The sequence below is a fragment of the Podarcis vaucheri genome (assembly GCF_965113315.1).
Source record: "Podarcis vaucheri genome assembly, chromosome: 17".
Classification (NCBI taxonomy): Eukaryota; Metazoa; Chordata; class Lepidosauria; order Squamata; family Lacertidae; genus Podarcis; species Podarcis vaucheri.
In genome coordinates, this window is record NC_138755.1 from 5,280,627 (window position 1) to 5,300,491 (window position 19,865).

Sequence of the window (19,865 nt, forward strand, 5' to 3'; positions counted from 1 at the left end):
TGGCAGCCGCCAAGCCTTGGCCAAGAGCCAGGAAGGGCCTCCCCGGAGGAGGAGGAGGAGGAGGAGGGAGGCGCAGAGCGGGAGGGAGGGAACCCCAGGGGTCATCTACTGACGGCGCCCCAATCGAAAATTTGACTTTTAAAAAAAATATCTTTCGAATTTTTTAATTTTTCCCGCGGCACACCAGGCAACATCTCGCGGCACACTAGTGGTTGGGAAACACTGATCTAGGAACTTGCTTCCCTCCCCCCCCCCCCCAAGAAAAAACTAGGCCATGTTCTGTGCTGTCTATCATGATTGTGGCTTTAATCTCTTAAACTAAGATTTTAGTTACAAGAAATAACTTTTGTTGTTCATTTTTGGAATGTCATTTGGCTTCCAGTGAGTGTGTTACCTTTTCGAACTGCAGTCTTTTCGAAGTGTGGATGGGTGGTCCTGAAACAGTGTTAGAACCTCAGGTATATCAGCTAATCACCAAATGGCACCTTAAACTGAGGTTATGGTTGCCACAATGCAATGTCTATGCATCTTTTTAAAAATGAAGTTTGTTATGATTATTTGCTTCATTTCTATACTGATCTATATTTTAAAGAAAAAAATATAGCAGTTTACAACACATTAAAACAGCAAATAAAAGAATCCAGAATAAAACAAATTCAAGCTTCAAGGAAAATATTTCAGATCCTTCTCTAAGGGACATTTGATTTCCCCCATATTTATTTACCTTCCTAATTCATACAGCTGCCCCATAGCAGAAATACTCTAGGAAGCCAGGATGGTGTAGCGGTTAGAGTGTCAGACCAGGACTCAAATCTTGAAGCTCACTGGGTGACCATGGGCCAGTCACAGCCTCTTAACCTACATTGTGGGGTCATTGTAGGAATTAACTGAGGAGGGGAGTGAACCATGGAGAAAAAGGTGGGGTATAAATGCAATAAATAAGCTCTTCTGCTTACCTGCTTAAGAAAGTTGGAGGGGCAGCCAGATGGAGATGTCGGTTGCCAACCTGGCACTCAGAGATCTCCATGTGGTCACAATTGGACTTGCTCCACACCTGGCGCCTGGTGAAGTTCTAACATTGTCCTGAAATTATTGTGTCTTATTGTTGGCTTGTGTGGGGACAGATTGTGATGATGCTAGATGTTGGTAACCTACAGATAAAATGCATATCAGTATGTTGGTACTTGCTATTTTTCTGGTGATTGCTATGGCTCTTGGTGTTTCTCAGGGCAATGAACCTATAAGAAGCTCTTGGATGAAGTAAAACAATCAGCAGGAATACCAGCATTCTGTATTTACTGGGTGGGTGGGCATGGAATCATTCAATGCAGGAAACAGGAAAGGACACAAATAAAAATAATAACTGACAGATGTTTGAGAGGCGGCAGGAGAAACGAGACACACTTGGATTTCTGATCCAATGAAGTTAAATTTCCAAAATTGCAGGTGGGAGAAGGCAGTCAACTTTGCTGAATCAGCCTGATGTCTATGTAGTCTAGCAACTAGCCTAGTCTTTGGGAGCACACAGATGATGGCTTGCTCCTGGTATTCAGTAGGTTTTATGCCTCTGAACATCAAAGGTATTTATCATGGATATGAGTATGGATGGTCATATTCTCCATGAATTTGACAAAAAATAGTTTATACAAGCTAATTGAGCTAGTGAACCATCACCGTGTCTTGTAGGAACGAATTCCATCATTTTATCCATTAACCCTCCCTAGCAAATACTTTTGCATCAACTTCAGGAGGCCCTTTTCATGTTTTTCAGGGACAGGATCTTTAAGCCTTAGGGGTTTGCAAAATGTTCTTATGAAAGGGCTAAAGATTTCAGCTAAAGAACTAATGGTCACTAAGGAAATGCTAGTGATCACCATTTATAGCAAGAGTAATGTCTTGCTTCCCATTAAATGTCAAAGAATTTATTTTTGGGTTGGGGCAGAGGAACAAAGCCTTAAGATTACAGTGACAGGACCCAGTCCCTTAAATGTTCAATAGTTGGATAATAGGGTGGTCAAAAAAAACCCCCAGGATCTGCCTTTATATTGTTTTTTAAAATCCTGATTTGAAAGATAAACAGCCTAGTTCTTGCTGCTTTGCCATTAATCACCTTTGGTTTTTAAGAGTTTCTGTCTTGCTTCCAGTTTGTTTTGCTTGGTTTCTTTCTCACACTAAAATAGCTTTCCAGCCTCTGTCCCCTCTTGAGAAATATGAAGTGAATCACAGTAAACCATTAACTGTATAGGTTACGGGTGCCAACCATTTTGGGCCTCTGGGCACATTTGGAGTGAGTGCTGTGGGTGGGTGCCATGCCCTCTGATAACTTCTCTTCTCCACCCTCACACCACCAGGACTGAGCGATAGAAGAGCACACACTTCACTTTCCCAAGGGGTCTAGGTAAAAGTCAGATCTGGGACTGTGAGTCCTGAGAAGCACATAGAGCTGAAAAGGGAAGTGACAAAGAACATCGCTCTTCCAGCTTCCCCCTTCAGCCCTGTGTACTTACTTTCAAGTGGGAAACAGGTAACCATCCTCACCACCTCATGACCAAAGGGGGAAGGGAATAGAAAAACTCAGAAATTCCTGGATGCCAGATGGCACCTGCAAGCAGCATAGTAGTGATCTCTGGTGTATATGATGTCTTTTTCTTGAGAAACAAGGAAGGAAGGAAGGCAGGCTGTTGACCCACTTGATATGAGATAGAACCTGTAGTGTGGGATATCTCTTGAAAATTGTCAACACCTAAATCTAGTGTACATGTAATATTTTACAACCTCCTAATCATGATTAAGAGATAGGAACCGCCTTCCTCCCCACTCCCTTTCCCCTTCTAATTCTCCTCCTTATTCTTTAGTGTTATGTTTGCCCTGAATTTATCACAGACCACGGTTAACTTTAACTAGAGTATGCAGAACAGCATGAAACTGAAACACATGATGTCTAGACACCTTGTTCTGATGACATTTTTGATATTCACATGCCATACCTTTCAGCTTCCAAAGGGAAGTGAGCCGCTTTCCTGCATATATAAGCAGATGGAGTCTGTGGAGGAATTGCCCTGAAGTGAATTCTGTACTGGGGGGGCTTAACAGAAAGCACGAAAGAGCTTTGCTGCAGTGTGCCTTTTTACTCAGCCTCGTCCCTTCTTTTCTGCAGGTGTTCCAGAGCCTGGAGGATCATCACCAGGAAGTGGTATCCTTCTTCCGGGAGAATGGTTTCCATGGGCTCATTGCCCATGACTCCGAGTATGCCCTCTGCAACATACCCTCCTATTATAGCTCCCATGCCCTCAAACTGAGCTGGAATGGCAAGAACCTCACCACCAACCAGTTCCTGATGCAAGAAGTGGCCAAGCAGCTGGGCCTCAAGCTAAGCAGCTTTCCCATCTTCGCTGCCTTGCTCGGTATGTTGAAACTGGATGGGCTGAGTGGTGAAGTGAAGGTTTCAGAGGATTGGGTCCAATTCCCTGCTTGGGCAAAAAGCTCACTAGGCAGCCATGAGCAAGATGCTCTCCCTTGGCCTAACTCACCTCCCACAGTTGTTGTGAAGGCTGTAAAAAGAGTGAAACATTAAATCAGCAGGAGTAGGCAGTGGCACAGTTCAGCAGCATATATTTCAGTGCCTTGACTTTAAAATGAGGGGTACAAGTACTCAAAAAAATTGTGTTAGTGAATTGTTTCACACACAGTCTTTTCTCTGCCTAACTATAGCATTCCCAGGGTGTCCCAAGATCCGGCTTAATTTTACACATGGAATGTCTGGTATCTCTCAAGCTAATGAGAGACCCAGGAAGGGCTGTCAGATCACAGGTGCTTTCAAACTCTCAACTTCCCCCCAACTTCAGTGTTTGGTGCTACTCAAGCTGGGAGTCTCTGATCTGGGGGAAAGAAAAAGAGAGTTAGGATGTGTCCAGATATTGGCGAAGGGCTGCTGTGTATTTATCTATCTAATTATTATATTTATATCTCACCTTTCCTCCAAGGAGCTCAAGGTGGGAGACATGGTTCTTCACCGCCACCCTTAATTATCTTCACCACAACTCTGTGAGGTAGGTTAGGCTAAGAGACTGATTGGCCCAAGGTCACCATTCATGGCTGAGTGGGGTCCTAGTGCAACACGCTAAATCACTACACTGCACTAGCATTGGCAGGAACTAGAAAGAATCCGGAAGGTTGTCTGAACATGTGAAGCTGCCTTCTGCTATATCTGATCCGTGCAGAGTTAGATCATCCTGCCTAGTATTGTCTGCTCTGACTGGCAGCAGCTCTCCTGGATAAGATATTTTTAACTGGGATGGCATTACCTCTGGGCTACAGCCCCATGCCAACGTGTGTCTTTTCAATATGAGAAAGAAGAGGAACGTGCAGTGAAGATGAGAGAGAACTTAAATTCTGTTCAGGACATGAGTGCTTAATATTTCTTCAGGGAAAAGGCTTTGAGTGAGGATGGGAGCATCTGGAAAGTGGTTCTGTAAGTGATCCACCATACTTATGACCTCAGGAAGCTTTACGAGATGCCTTGGTCAAGGCCATAAGAACAGTCCCTATGAGTCCAGCTGAACACTATACTGGCAGAAGTCTAGAACGTGGATGGAAGCCAAATATGCTTGCAGTTTCTGGGTCATTGCTGGCATAAGAAGCTTCCACAGAGAGAAATTGAATGTGGACAGAGAATTCAAGTTGCTCCTCTCAGAATGAGGTATTGATAACTCCAGACATGCTCTCCTTAAGAACTTCCGCCACCTTGGTTGGGCTTGGATTCAATTTGTGCTTTGTTTCAGCTGGAGGAACGTGCAAATTAAGTAGCTCCATGCAAATGTTTATAACTTCTGTACTAGAATGTGGATATGTGTGTGTTGTGTGCAGGAGAGTCTTTAGCATCATATAGGTGGCACTGTGATTTAAACCACAGTGCCACTTGGGCTTGCCGATTGGAAGGTTGGCGGTTTGAAGCTCTGCAACAGGGTGAGCTCCTGTTGTTCGGTCCCAGCTCCTGCAAACCTAGCAGTTCAAAAGCACGTCAAAGTGCAAGTGCGGGAAGGTAAATGGCGTTTCCGTGCAACCCCAGAGTTGTTCACGACTGGACTTAAATGTCAGGGGTCCCTTTACTTTTACCTTTATACTTAATGTGCTTAAACCTTAACACTAGCAGGTTCAATCCAGTGAGACCTGTTTCTGCATACCTGTGTTTTACCTATTGGAAAGGCAGAGAAATAAATTGGATGGGGCAGGGGAGAGGGTTTGAATCCTCTTGTTTGTTGGCAACTGTTCAGTTGTTATTCCCTTTTTGCTCCCAGGGAACCACATCCTTCCAGATGAAGATTTGGCTGCCTTCCATTGGAGCCTTCTTGGACCAGACCACCCACTAGCTTCACTCAAGGTAGTGCCAGCATCCCCTTGTCCTGTCTTGAGGGCAGCAGGGCAGGAAACCCTGGACTGAAAGGGCTGCAAAGGGATTGCCCTTTGGGGAATGAACTGGTGCAGTGGTGTCTTAAGGAAAAAAGACTGTGAGGTGGATTGGAACTAGCACTCCAAAACCTTTTTTCCACATCTCTTGGGAGACATCATTGTTTCTGAAGAGCGGCGGGAGAGGCAGTGCTTTCAAAACCAGTTCTGGGAAAGGGTGGCTCTGATGTTTAGAGTGGTGGTGCTGAGGATAGCGCTACTTGAACTCCGTACGACATTTGTCCTTCAGACAAGTGGGAGAAATGCAGTTTGGACCAAGGCTAATAAAAACTAAGATTTCTGTCCCTAGCTCTGGAAGAGGAGTGGAGCATGTGGGGGCTGGTAGTTCTCCAGATGTTGGACTCCAATTCCCATCAGCCCCAACATGGCCAATGGTCAGACATGATGGAATTTGTAGTTCATTGACTTTTGTATAGAGATAGAATGGGGTTAGGCTAGGTCTAGAAAAAAAGAGTCACAGCATGACTCTTGGGGAGTCAGGGTGCATTTTCCCAGCATTTTTTTGGTTTTGTTTGTGTAGTTTTTTGTTTTTAAACTACTGCCACAGCTTCATATAGCTGGAGGACTTTTGATGGATCTAGCCACACAACAAGAAGAGGAAATTCATGATGAACCTCTGGCATGGGTTACTCTCCTGTTCTCTGCCAATGTCACGCTCCATGCTGGCTGCTGTAAAGGCACTAAGATCAGTACATGCTTTATGCCCTAGGCAGTCACATTTGCCAGGGGTATGCCAGTGTTTGATTTGTGTTGTAAGTATCTTTATTTGTGTGAAAAGGTATGTCTCCTAGCCCCACAAGGGTTCTCAAAGGGGCTTAGGAAACAGTTATAATAATGCCATACAAAACCTACATTGGAATTAGAACATTTTAAATCGATACAACAGCCAAGATAAAACAAAGTACATTAGTGATGCTTGCTCAAAGGACTAGCTAAACAGAAAGGTCTTGGGAGGTGAAAGGGGATAAGGAGGGTACCATTCCTGAGAAGGCTATGTCTCTTAAGGTGATGGTAGCGCACCCAGAGAAGGGTCTCCCCTGATGGTTTGAGAAAATGAATACCTCCCAAGTAACTTGGCAAACACAAAAATGTATGAAGAGGAGAAAATATGACTTCAGACATGCAGCCGATTTGCAGCTTTCTTGGTATATGCTCACTTCATATCCCTTCGTGTTTAGAGATTCCAGCAATCTTCCTTCATATTTATTTACTATAGCAAATGCCAAACAATATATTGTATCCCCAAGAAACATGATTGTTATGTGAATCTGCCCTTAAACTTTGGTGTCAAAGTCCGTGATGCACAGAGGACCCTGCTTTAGGATAGGGCAGTTGAACCAGGTGAGCTTCTGTCACTAGCAAGAGCTGCATAATAGGGTGGAGCCATTTCAGGATCTCGGAGCACCATGTTTCTGCACTAGGGATCAGCAGCTGGGAGGCCCCAGGGCCAAATTTGGTCCCTGAAAGGTACAAGCCATGTATCTTCCTACGGCACCCCACTGCAAGTCCAGAGAAGAAAGAGACATGTAGAAAGGGTCTGCGGCAGTAGGGCTTCCTGTTCATCCACCTGGTGGGTGTGGGGACTGTCCCCAAAATAGCCCTCTGGTAGAAGTTGTTGCTTACCAGGCCTGTAGAGCACAGAGATGTTGCCTTGCTGCTGTTTGCCTTTGCCAGGGATTTTAAGTGCTTTGTGTGCTGGTTCTAGGTGCGTGCCCATCAGCTGGTCCTGCCACCCTGTGATGTAGTCATCAAGGCTGTGTCCGAGTATGTCAGCGCCATCAAAAATCCCTCCCACTTGGATGTGATAGGGAGAGATGTCTTCAAGCACTCCCAGGTGAGACAGAGCCTGTGGTGCAGGGCTAAATTTCCACCTATCCTCGCGGCTGCTGTGAAAGTTGCAGGCAGTGGAGAGGTTTGGGATAAAGGGATCCACAGAAGGAAAAGAGGCTTATTTATGGGGACTGCTAAAATGAGGGTTAGATCCTGGGTTCCCGTTTCAGCGCTTCCGCAGTCCACAGCAGCTGGTTGGTTCATAGTGGCCTGTGCCTCCAAACCCCATAGCAATAGCAGATCGCATAACATTATAGCCCTCTGTGCTGGTCGGTAGGATGTTCACACCGAATGCCATTGCGACTTGCAATTGGCCGCACTCCTGTCCCCGCCCCTGTCACTTTCTTTTCCTCTGGTTCCTCCCCAGTCCAGGACCGAAGATAAAATTGAGCGTTTCAAGAAGGCTGTAGAATACTATTCCGTGGCCACGAAGGCACCGCCTACCCCAGTGGGCCAGTCCCCGTATGTTCGTGAGTATCCAGGCGGCACTGGTCAACCTCACCTCTCTCTCAGCCGTGTTTTCTCCCGCTGTCCAAGAAGGTGAGGCCCTGCCTGATACCCTATGGCGCCCTCCGCTGGGAGAGATCAAGCCTGCACTTTTCTCTAGAGTTGCCACCTCCTGGCCCAAAGAGGGCTTGGGTGCCTTTCATTAGCCACGTGGCTGGAAGAAATTTGGATTGGCTTTCCCAGTGGCCATGCATTACAGGGAGCCAGAAACTCCACCTTTTGAACTTCTCTGTGTCACGGTCTGCTAAAGGCACTGGAGCACCTTTCCAGGCCAGGTGCTGGTAATCTCATGGAGCCATTCACACATTCTGCCCTCCTACAAAACTACTATTAACAGCCGTTCCTCATTGTCCACAGTCGTGTGTTAAAGTTACATAGCAAGAGTGCATTCTCGGGATCTCTTAACGAGGCATAGCTAATCTGGGTTAAGTGCCTCTGAATATGCATACTTGTTTAAGGATATAGGTGCCTTGATGGACTTTAAATTCCCCTAGTCCAGCATCTTTTGCAATAATCTCAATAATCAGAGGAAATATAGAATCTGTTGAAAATTGAACAATGGTTTGCCAGTGAACTGCAGTCTACTATTTACCTTTTGCTGGACAAGAGAACTGGTATATCAATCAGCACCCCCTCCTTTCTTTTTTTGGTCTGGAGTGACTTTTCAGACATAATTCCTCCAGGATTTCTGGACCAAAGTATATGTCCTCATTCTGCATTGAACACCACCCTCTTCTCAGGAGATTTACGCAAATCTTTGAGAGCTACTTTCCTAAACCATGCTGCCATGTGCAGGGGTTCCAGCATGGCAGAGTACCATAAGGTTGGCCAAAGGTACAAAGTCAGAGTCACCAGCTTGGGAAAGACATAAATGACTTTCCTTCATAACACAAAAATATGACTCCCCCTGCTCACACCTTCTTTTTGAAATGTTCATCAACCACATCCTAGTTTAACCAACTTGTACATTGGCAGGTATCCGCACTCAGTCTTTTTAATGGTCCTGGCAGGGGTGTGCTGGGAAAATGGAGATTCCTGTATTTTAACAAGGTGACAATTCTGTGTTTCAGTTCCAGCTTTTGGGCCCAACCACTTTGGAGGGGCAGCACCTATGAACCGCAATCCAATGGTACCGCTCCCTTCTGGGAAGGCTGTGGTAAGTCCCCAGACTTGTTTTAGGCAGATGTTCAACTTTTCTTGATAATTTTGTTCATTACTGTGTTCAAGATAGACAGGTCAGTGGCTGTGCCTCCTTATTGCTCATTGGGTTATTGAGGGGAGACTGTTGCTTGTTGGAAGCCAAGCCTAGAAGAAGAAGAGAAGAAGAGTTTGGATTTGATATCTCGCTTTATCACTACCCAAAGGAGTCTCAAAGCGGCTAACATTCTCCTTTCCCTTCCTCCCCCACAACAAACACTCTGTGGGGTGAGTGGGGCTGAGAGACTTCAGAGAAGTGTGACTAGCCCAAGGTCACCCAGCAGCTGCATGTGGAGGAGTGGGGAATTGAACCCGGTTCACCAGATTACTAGTCTACCGCTCTTAACCGCTACACCACACTGGCTCTCATAACAAGCTTATTTTGTATTTCAGCGGAGAGTGAGGCAGTTGAATTCTGAATTGAATTCTGGATTGTGCTACTTCAGGCAGCAATGGGTGTGTCATTTTTAAAAATGCTCTCTTATGCAAAAAGCCACATACGTATAACAGACCAGCACATAAAAAAGAGGCTTGTGATAAACATATTCCTCTAGTTCACAGCATTCAAAAACATGACACCCTCTCCCTCCTGCACTCAGACTGAAGTAGTACAGTCTGGAATTTTACCACAGTCTGTCTCATTCTTCATAAAGTATAAATCTGCTGACCAAGGCCAAATTCTGTGTTTGCAAAGGGTAGGTCTGCACCTGCAATTCATTCATATGCAGGTGCTCTTGCGAGCATTTGGTCCCGTTTCAAGGAGAGCTATAAAACTGTACCATGAGAATGATCCCCTCTTGTTACCACTGCCTCCTTTTAAATCTGTTGCATTGCATCTTCTGCCAAGCCAAGGCTGTGCACATTCCATGAGTCTGTGATACCATATGGAGTGTGGCATCTGACGCATGTTATCATCATAGGCATCTCAGCCTTTAAAAAAATAAAACTCTTGTTTCTAACTCTTATAGTTGCTTGAGCTAAAGATGTAGACAGTACATGATCCATCTATTTCTGACTGCCAGCCACTGTCCAGGGTTTCATGCAGAGGTCTCTCTCATCACTTGTTCTTTGAGCCCATTTTGTACTGCAGATCCTAGGGATCAGAGACTGCCTGCAAAGCATGTTCTCTGCTGCTAAGCTGTGGCCCTTCTCCAGGTTTGCTCAGGTAGCTCCAATGACAATCTGTCAACCCATTTCCCCCCTTTGCTTCCATCTCCAGTTTGCACCTCAGATGGGGCCAAAGATGCAGTACCATCCGCCTTCCACTCATGGCGGTGTTGCCGCCTCCTCGTCTTTCCTTCCCGGCCCTGGCTCCAGTTTTCTCTTCTCTCCACATGGCCTGGTGGATGCAGCCCCTTTCCATGAGGACCCTGCTCTGAAGGGCGGACACTTCAACAACTGGCCTGTTTCATATGACAACTGCCCCGCCAAGTTCCCCAACCACCACCTGAGTTCCAAGCCCTCCCCATCGTCTGGGCCTGGGTCTTCGCCCTCCTCCTCCTCCGATGGAGAAGAGCACAACGGAACCAGCTCCAAGTGAGTGGGGACGCAGTGGCATTCTGAGATCTGCAGGACAGACGGGGGTGGCAGCTATGGATGTATGGAAGAGGGTGGTTGAAGGGGCCCATGAGTGCTGTTCATGTGTCTGGGAAAGTGCGTAGCATTGAGCAGGGATGGTGGAACCAGGAGGATTCCTCAGTTCTGATCTTATGGTGTGGTGTGGTGGGGGAAGAAGCTGGATAGAAGGGCCAGGTCCTGGCTTTGCTGCTTGCCACGGGGTGTGGGACTGCTAGCGTATCCCTTTCCTCTCACTGCTGCAGCCACGTCTCTGAATCCGGACCTCGCAAGTCTGGCTGGGAGGATCCTGGGGCTGAGAAGAGGATGACTCAGGGCTGGGGGCAGCCACCTGGGGGCACTGGCAACTCAGAGAGGAACCTGAGTGGGCCTGAGGCTCACATTCCTTCGCTGCTCTCCATGGCAACTCGCAACCACATGGACATCACCACCCCGCCCCTGCCCACTGTTGCCCCCGAGGTGCTTCGGGTGGCTGAGCACCGGCACCGGCGAGGGCTTATGTACCCATTCATCTACCATGTCCTAACAAAGGTGAGCTGGGGGTTGGCAGTGGACCTTTTAAGTTATTTTAACTGGCTCTCTGTGGGGTGGCTTGGAGGGCAGCACAGGGGCTGAGAGCCAGCAATCATAGAATTGGAAGAGACCACAAGGGCCATCGAGTCCAACCCCCTGCCAAGCAGGAAACACCATCAGAGCTGACATATGGTTGTCAAGCCTCTGCTTAAAGACCTCCAAAGATGGAGACTCCACTTCGACCTTAGAAAAAGTTCTCTATAAATGATTGAGGTATATAAGTGAAAAGTTGATTATATAAACTGAGTTAAATATAATAATGAATTAAGGGTAAAAATTCAATATAAATAAGCATAATAACAAATTAAGGTTAAGAATTTAGAGATAAGAACTTGTTGGATAAATATTTGGACTTGGAATACAAGAAGGGGAGGTGAGGGGAAGTTTCGGAAAGAAGTTATTGAAAATGGGATTGTAAAGAATGAATTCTTTTTTTCTTCTTTTTTTTTGCTTTTTGTTTTTTGTATTACTTGAAATTCTAATAAATATTACTTTAAAAAAAAACACAAAGAAGGAGACTCCACCACACTCCTTGGCAGCAAATTCCACTGTCGAACAGCTCTTATTGTCAGGAAGTTCTTCCTAATGTTTAGGTGGAATATTCTTTCTTGTAGTTTGAATCCATTGCTCCGTGTCCGCTTCTCTGGAGCAGCCGAAAACAACCTTTCTCCCTCCTCTATGTGACATCCTTTTATATATTTGAACATGGCCTGGACCCTCAGTTTCCAACCCTCCATTCCAGGGTGAAATCAAGATCCCAGTGTGCATTGAAGACGAGTGCAACACCGAGCTACCACCAGCAGCTGTCCTTTTCCGGGCTGCGCGGCAGCATGTCTATGGCGTCCTCTTCAGTGTGGCTGAGACCCAGAGGCGGATGGAACGGCTGGCTGTGCGCAAGCGTATCCCTGTGAAAAGTAGGTGATCCCTTCAGCCTGCGGTTGCTTTGCTGTTCCAGTGTTGTGTTCGTAAAAGCGGGAAGGTGGGCCTCCCAGAGCTATCCTGGGCACTTTTTGGAATATGGAGATTCATTGGCAGCAAGGGCCTTTTTTTATCGGCCATTGTGTTGAACTGCGGGACTTGCGGTACATGTCTGCTGAATAGGTTCAGTCGCCAATTGATAGGCAGCATCCTGGTTTCATGTATCTGTCCTCCAGGTGGGCTAGGTCCAAATGGTGTTTCTCCTGGTCATGTGAGCTTGGGGAAGTGCCTTCTGTGTCTCCTTACAGGAACAGTGTGCAAGTGTTTTATCCTCGCAGTCAGATGGGCCCTGTTCTTTCCTCCATAGCTCCTCCTGTTATCGTCAAGGAATGGTCTGCGTACAAGGGGAAATCCCCACAGACTCCAGAATTGGTATCGGCCCTTGCTTTTCGAGAGTGGACGTGTCCTAACCTCAAGAAGCTATGGCTGGGCAAAGCAGTGGAGGACAAGAACCGACGCATGAGAGCCTTTTTGGCCTGTATGAAATCTGACACCCCCGGCATGCTCAATCCCGCCAATGTCCCCACACATCTGCTGCTTATGTGCTGTGTGCTACGGTGAGTGGGGCAGGTCTGGGCACGATGGGTGGGAATGCTCAGAAGGGAGGGCTCCTGAGACAGGATGGGTGGAATGGCACAGCAGGATTTGGAAGAATTGTGGCTCTGTGTACGGGCGGGTGGAGTGCCAGTTATATCGTCTCCTGTCTTAAGGCTCAAAACTTACTCTAGTAACTGAAAGTACATTCTATTTACACATTTTGAGTTTCCAAGAAAATACAAGGTGTAGATGCCTATCTATCTAGCTATTAATGTTGAGTTCCTGTTAAAATGCTTGTAACCTCTTGCAGCATTAAAGTTAAATAGAAAAAGAAGCTGGGAAGTGTCCCTTTGGTTTCCTTTCCTCCCCAGTACGTGGTGGAGTAACTCTTTTGATTTATAAATTCTGTCATTTATTTTTTTTAAAGATACATGATACAATGGCCTGGGGGTCGGATCCTGCATAGACATGAGTTGGACGCCTTTCTGGCCCAGGCTGTGTCTGCTCAGCTGTATGAGCCAGATCAGCTTCAAGAACTGAAGGTAAGGTTGAGCTTGGATTTGATCTTTGCAATCTTTATACCCTTAGGGCAGGAGTGGGGAATCTAGGATAAGGTTACCAGACATCCCTGTTTCCCGGGGACAGTCCCCGGATTTACAATTCAGTCCCCATACAAAACCCATTGAAGTTGAAAAGTGTCCCTGGATTCATTGAATAAAATCTGGTAACCTTAATCTAGGAACCATCTCAGATGTTACTGGACTACAGTTCCCACAATCCCTGACTATTGGCTGTGGCTACTGGCACTGATGAGAGTTGGAGTCCAACTGCATTTGGAGGGCATTGATTCCCCATCTCTGTTGCAGGGAATGGGGAAGGCAGCTCAGTGGATTAGAGCTCGTGGGCTAAGGAAGGGGAACCTTTCTTGTCCATGAGAGGCAAAACCTTCCTGCAAATCATGCATTTTTTGCAGATGCACTCCCCTTGTCAATGCTTCCCTGCTGCCCTTTACTCACTCACTCACTCATCCCATCTCCTCTCATACTGCTGCTGTTCCTGCTAACCCAAAACTTCTAATTTTGCAAAACCTGAAATTTCAGACTCCTGTCCTGTCTCTGATGGCAGATGATACAGTGGGTGGGATTCAGTATTGTGCTAGGACAAAACATTCTGTCTGCGCAAGTATTGCAGCCCTTCTCCCTCCCTGCAAGGTGTTTTGGATGTTCTCTTGACACCCCCCTCCCAAGTTAGTTTTGGGACTCATGCAGGGGGATGGGGGGATGGAAAGCCCCATTGTGCAAGTGGAAGTCCTTGCACAGGGCTTCTGCTGACAAGGCTTGTTAGGCTGGAATTTGCCTATGTTTGGGTTGTTCTGCTCCAGACTGCGGGTGAGAGATCATATATTCCTTGTACATAGAAAATGAGCATGCAGACTTGTTGGTGGTGGTTGAGGGAGGAGTCTAGTATAATATTTTGGCTTTCTTACTGGTATTCTAGTTTTCTGTGTACAGTGAATCTTTTTCTGTGCATGAACGTTCCATCATGAGAGCCCCGGTTACAGAGGGGCTGTCCACACATGAGTTTACTACCACTTCCTGTTGCTTATGACAACAAGACCTAAAACTTGTGATATACATAAAGTCATCCTGCGTATATTACATTGGATTGAGTAGACTTTTAAGCAGAGGAATTTGATGTAGAGCAGTAGTGAAAGAAATCCGTGGCATAGTGTTTAGAGGTATAACAGGAGGGCCACTGTGATCTTTAAAAGTTGTCTGAGGCAGGGACTTTTGGTTGGAACTATGGCGAACTGAGATAACATCTGCTAGCGCTCCACTAGCAGAGAGGAGAGGTGGTCAGGGGATAAATCTGGCTACCTAACTCCCCTTTGTACTAAGGGAGGTCGAAGAGCACAGCCTCAGATATTCTGAAGGAGACATTCATCATCGTACTGAGGGAAAGATAAATCTGTGGAGGTGAAATGTGTCTACAGCGATGCAAATATATTGGCTTGGGCACTGCATAATCACTCTTAAACTAGAGCTTAAAGTTTGCACCCTCCTTATCTTAATTATTATTAGTAGGACTGGAAAGTAAGGAATATAAATTGGATTCTCTATTTGTCAATTAATAACAAACAGAGGCAAAAGACTGCGGACAGTTAAAAGCAATAACAGAGAACAGGCGGAAAGCCTTTTCAAGAAGATCTAAATAATTTACTGCCTGGAAATATTGGAGCTCAAAATTGCTTATAATTTATTTTTTACCTCTTTTGTAAATCCTTGTTTCTGTGTGCTGAGTTGATGGAAAATGAAAGTGGGAATTGCTGTCTGCGTCACACAACACAGGGAAGCGAAGACAGCGTAATATATCATGCTGACACTAAACTCATGCAAAGGCACAGCTAATAGACTTAAGAAACAGATTACAGGAGATGGTTAAGGAGATTGGGATACAGATAAGACGAGTGGGAGGTGCAGGATCTGCAGTCGGCGAACAGAGGGACCACTTTTGTCTAAATGTGAAAAAAATACCAGATGGAGCTGAAGAGACAGATTTATGGCTGCCAGAAAGGTGGGAGCTGATGACGGAATCTGCTGTAAAGTTGGAAATTTACTGACCACAAAAACAGCTGATGACAGTTCAAAGCATAGTTTTTTACACTGAATGTGCTTTCAAAGCTGTGTCTGATGAGATGTGGAATAGCAAATACACAAACAGAAAAAGAGATTGGGGGGAAAAGAAAAGAATTGAAAATGATTTAATGAAGATTTAACAGGCAAACAAAGATGAATTACTACATTACTGAGAAAGGTTGGAACCCCTGAGGAGAAACTCACCACGAGGAACTGGGGAAAAATATACATATTGGACACTTGATGATAACAATGCATAAATGAAGAGCTACATTAGACTTCCTGAGTGAGAAAAGATGTCTGGGAAGAAAATTTGAGATCTAGCAGATCCCATCTAGCAGAATGGGAAAAACTGGATATTTCTGGAGTGTAAACGCTAAATATTTTGAGTAATCGAAAATACAAATAATTGGCAGATAGAGAAGCGGAAGCCTTCCCCCCCCTTTCATCTCCCCCCCCTCTCCTTTACTCTGTTTTCTTTATGAATCTTTTTGATGGTTGATTTTTCTTTTGATTTCTTAAATGAAGATACATACAGAGAGGTGATGGGAGAGGGTCTTTCCCAGGGTGTGAGGCTGAGGAAGAGGTAAGCTCTCCCAGGTGACAGCTGAGAAGACTTATTTATATGGGGACTGAAGTTTATGAGCGAGGGCTATATACATATAATTTGGTGTTTTATTATTATTACTATTATTGGTGTTAATGTTTCCTATCTGTTCTTTTTCTCTCTCTTTCTTTTCTTCTTCTTCCCTCTCTCTTCTATTTCTTGTCTTTTTGATTCTATTCGCCTTAGATACTTTTTTATTGTATCGTGAAAACTTTAATAAAAATCTTTGGAGAAATAAAAGCTGCCTGAAGCAGTAGAGCCAACCCCCCCTTTTGTTAAAGAAAGAGGTGCTGGGGCTCAGGTCTCCTTGAGAGCCAGAAACCATGCCCTCTGGAAGAGAGCCCTGCTTCTTAATATATTCAATATGGAGGGAGGGGACAGGTTGAAGGTACTCCCTGGGAAGGAAGGACACGTCATACATACCTGGAGGCATTTGCATCTATTGTTATTTTTTGTTCCTTTAAAAATGGGGCATGGTCCAACAAGGGATAGGTAGAAAAGTGGTAAACGTGGCTAAGAGAAGAGAGGGTGGGAGTATGATACCCGCATGAGCCGTGACTCCAGAGTGCATTGCCCAGTGTAGAGCCACTAAAAGTTTGGCGCACAGAGAACATCTGGCAGAGAGAGGTCTGCCCTGATGAGAGATGGGAAGATTTGGTGGAACAGGCCTGAGCCCTGTCAAATTTTGGTTTGGGCTGCTTGCGCCCGGTTCCTGCTTCTGGCCCATTATGTAGTAGATTAATCTCTCCAGGGTTGGTGAGAGCAGGGACCTCAAAAGACACTTTTGACCATGGGTAGGCAAACTAAGTCCTGGGGGCTGGATCTGGCCCAACCGCCTTTTAAATCCGGCCCGCGGATGGGAATCAGCGTGTTTTTACAGGAGTAGAATGTGTGCTTTTATTTAAAATGAATCTGAGTTATTTGTGGGGCATAGGAATTCGTTCATTCCCCCCCCCCCAAGATATAGTCTGGCCCCGCACAAGGTCTGAGGGACAGTGGACCGGCCCCCTGCTGAACAAGTTTTGCTGACCCCTCCTTTTGACGGATCTGCTCTCCTCTTTTTAACCCTGTGATGTTCATACGAGTAGGTCTGGCTTGGTTGACTTTGGAGGTCAAAAATGAAAGCCCTGTGCTGTGTCTCAGGCTTCCATCTGATACTTATCATCACCATCATTATCATTTTCCTGTGCTAAGCCTCATTGTTGCTCTCTCCTGCATTATAAATACAGCCTTGTGGGTAACTCACTCAGTAACTCAGGTCTCCGTGACAAAGTGGGGGACTAAACTGAGCTCCTTGGAGGCTGAAGGTATGTTGCTTCCATTGCAGATTGAGAAGCTGGATCCCCGGGGAGTTCAGCTGGCTGCTCTATTTATGAGTGGAGTGGACACAGCCCTTTTCGCCAATGATGCATGCGGGCAGCCCGTCCCTTGGGAACATTGCTGCCCATGGATCTACTTTGACGGGAAGCTTTTCCAGAGCAAGCTAATCAAAGCCACGTGGGAAAAGGCACCCCTGATAGACCTGTGTGATGGTCAGGTAAGGGTTAGCACTCCTAGAAGGAAGTGGCTGCTGAGCAGTTGATCCTGCTGCTGACGTCCTGAGTTGTTGCTGCTTAGTCCTTGATTCAGAGCCACATCTAGTTGTTCCTGTGCATTCTACACATGCTCACCTCCTAGTTGTAGGTGAAACTAAGAGTGTTGTCTGCCTGCTGCTGTCTAATGCCTTTAGTTACTCTTTCCTCTCCACTGCAGCACCCACCCACCAGCAGTATTCAACAGCTGAATGTGCTTTTTTGTGTATTGTTAAGCTGCAAGCACAAAGCTAATGAGAAACTACCAATCTGCCTGGCCTGCTGCCATGACCAAGCCTCTGAGCAAAGTGGTATCTGGCTTCAATCTATTATCTGGAGAACGTACTTAATTACTTCATACTGAACAGAATACACCACAAGGCTCTCAGTCTCGTTAGGCATTTTTACATCCTACTGATTACAGTGGGGGAGTCAAAGTGCTTAACTTTGATGGGATCACATTCTCCATCGCCTGTTCAGATAATTGTCAATGCATCACATAATATTTGCCCTTGGCACCCTTCTTCCCCAGATCATACCCAGGGCAAACTGCCCTAACTGGCCCTCCCTAGTTACACTCCGTGACCTTGATATTGTTTTACTGGAGGGATACGGCGGCGAGAAGTGCCTGGCACTTTTATAATACCATCAAACTCTGGTTCAGTTATTTTTTTGTCTCCCTCCTACTCCTCCTTGATCCACAGAATGAACAGGTGTCCAAGGTAGAGAAGATGAGGCAGAGCATCCTGGAAGGCATCAACTTCAACCGCCAGGCTCCGCCTCCCCTGCTCCCACCTCCACCCTTTGTATCTTCCATGGCCCCATCCTTTTACCCTATGCCTCTCTACCCTCGCGCCATTGGTTCTGTTCAGCCTTCAGCCCCTGGGAGGACCAGAGGCTTCACAGGTAAGTCGCTGTGCTTCCATTTGCCTCTGTTACGTGTTTGCTTCATATGAAATATATCCTGCTTCTCTCTAGCAAATAGGGAGCCAGCCACTGGGAGTTCCATCATATCTTATTTGCCCTGGCAGGAAGCTCTTGATCTAATTTGCACAAACTTCCTCCTGCAGGCTCCCCCCTCCCACTTTTTAATGTTCGGGGTAGGGGTGGGTTTCTTTTCTTTTTAGGCAAGCTGTTCCCCACCTGCAGTCTAAAGTAGTACAGCCCCAGAAACAGTTTTGCTTCCTTGCCTGCCCTCCGTCTGTGCAGTGATCTCTGTTGAGTTTGCAGTAGGGCCATTTCTTTCCTACTCTCGTGCTTTGACCTTGAGACCCTCAGCTGTGGGTGCAGGTGATTCAATTAGGGTGCAAACCAGCCTACTCTGCTTAGTTGCTTACTGATTCTTCCCTTTTCCTAGGTCTTCACCCTATCCCGCCACAAGGAGGCAAATTGGAGATTGCTGGCATGGTGGTGGGCCAGTGGGCAGGAAGCAAGCCGTCCCGTGGGCAGGGTTCCTTCGGCATGCAAGTGGTATCCGTTGGAGGCCCAGGGAAAGGGTAGGTGCCACTAGACGAGTCGCCTTGGCTTCGTATAGCCTTGGTTGTCAGGAAAGGGTGTGGTTTCCCTTTGTCCCCTGCAGTTTTTTGAGATTTGGGGTTCCTAGTGAGGAGTGGGGAGCCTGGCCCCTGGATTCTGCACCTTTCTGTGGAAAGGGAAGCGAGTCTCAACAGTTTGGGAAAAGAACAAGAAGACCAGTAAATCGGGATTGAGTGGGGAGAATCCAGAGCAAGTTGAAAGATCTTAAAATCAATTAAAGATTAAATCTGAATGAAACTGCCTTTTTAACGAATTAATTGTTTCATCAATTAGATTTTAACAGATACCTTTTGCGATAAAAGGATATATAACCAATTTGAGATTTAGGATACTAAGCTAACCAATTTAATAACTTACTACTTTGGATGGAGAACATTATAAAATGACTCCTTTCCATTCGTAAAAACCTTTCTTTCCTGTTGCAGCCGCGGTCGTGATAACTCTGGAAAAACCCCCAAAGGAAACAAGAAAGTGAGCAAGCAAGTATGTGTCCCTGCCTCCCCTGTTGTTCCCTGTGCAGTGTCCAAACCCTTTTTTATGTCACTGGTGGATCCTCTTTTCCCTGCTCTTCTAAAAGTACCTGCCGACTTGCTGCAATGGCCCACACTCTGGGTACTCTTCATGTCAGCCGCTATGAGGCACACTTTGGAAGAAATAAAAATGGATGCTGCTAAATAGAGCTCTTAGAGGTCTATCCCCACCTTGGGAGAACCAAGAATCCTCCTTTCTTTGGCCTGCTTATTTTCAGCTCCTTTACCTTCTAGGGGTGGCTGAGTTTTCCATCCATAAAATGAGGGAGATGTTTTAGCCCATCGCCAGCAAAAGAAGCCTTTCAGTATAAAGATTAGCAGG

The 19,865-nt window shown here is 46.0% G+C and overlaps 1 protein-coding gene and 1 long non-coding RNA gene across 5 annotated transcripts in view; one reads left to right on the top strand and one right to left on the bottom strand.

The window, feature by feature from the left end:
• The window catches only part of LOC309522339, a 232,792-nt gene that overhangs the window by 195,706 nt on the left and 17,221 nt on the right, over window positions 1-19,865 (bottom strand). The gene's annotated exons all lie outside the window — the stretch shown is intronic.
• Window positions 1-19,865, top strand: part of FAM120C (family with sequence similarity 120 member C) — a 28,407-nt gene that overhangs the window by 5,894 nt on the left and 2,648 nt on the right. The window contains exons 2-15 of the mRNA XM_082205386.1: window positions 3,158-3,404; window positions 5,298-5,380; window positions 7,172-7,300; window positions 7,664-7,766; window positions 8,874-8,959; window positions 10,220-10,536; window positions 10,821-11,106; window positions 11,891-12,062; window positions 12,434-12,683; window positions 13,091-13,205; window positions 17,234-17,443; window positions 18,182-18,383; window positions 18,835-18,973; window positions 19,439-19,496. Of these exons, the coding sequence (XP_082061512.1) occupies window positions 3,158-3,404; window positions 5,298-5,380; window positions 7,172-7,300; window positions 7,664-7,766; window positions 8,874-8,959; window positions 10,220-10,536; window positions 10,821-11,106; window positions 11,891-12,062; window positions 12,434-12,683; window positions 13,091-13,205; window positions 17,234-17,443; window positions 18,182-18,383; window positions 18,835-18,973; window positions 19,439-19,496 (2,397 nt within the window). The remainder of the gene's footprint in view (window positions 1-3,157; window positions 3,405-5,297; window positions 5,381-7,171; window positions 7,301-7,663; window positions 7,767-8,873; window positions 8,960-10,219; window positions 10,537-10,820; window positions 11,107-11,890; window positions 12,063-12,433; window positions 12,684-13,090; window positions 13,206-17,233; window positions 17,444-18,181; window positions 18,384-18,834; window positions 18,974-19,438; window positions 19,497-19,865) is intronic.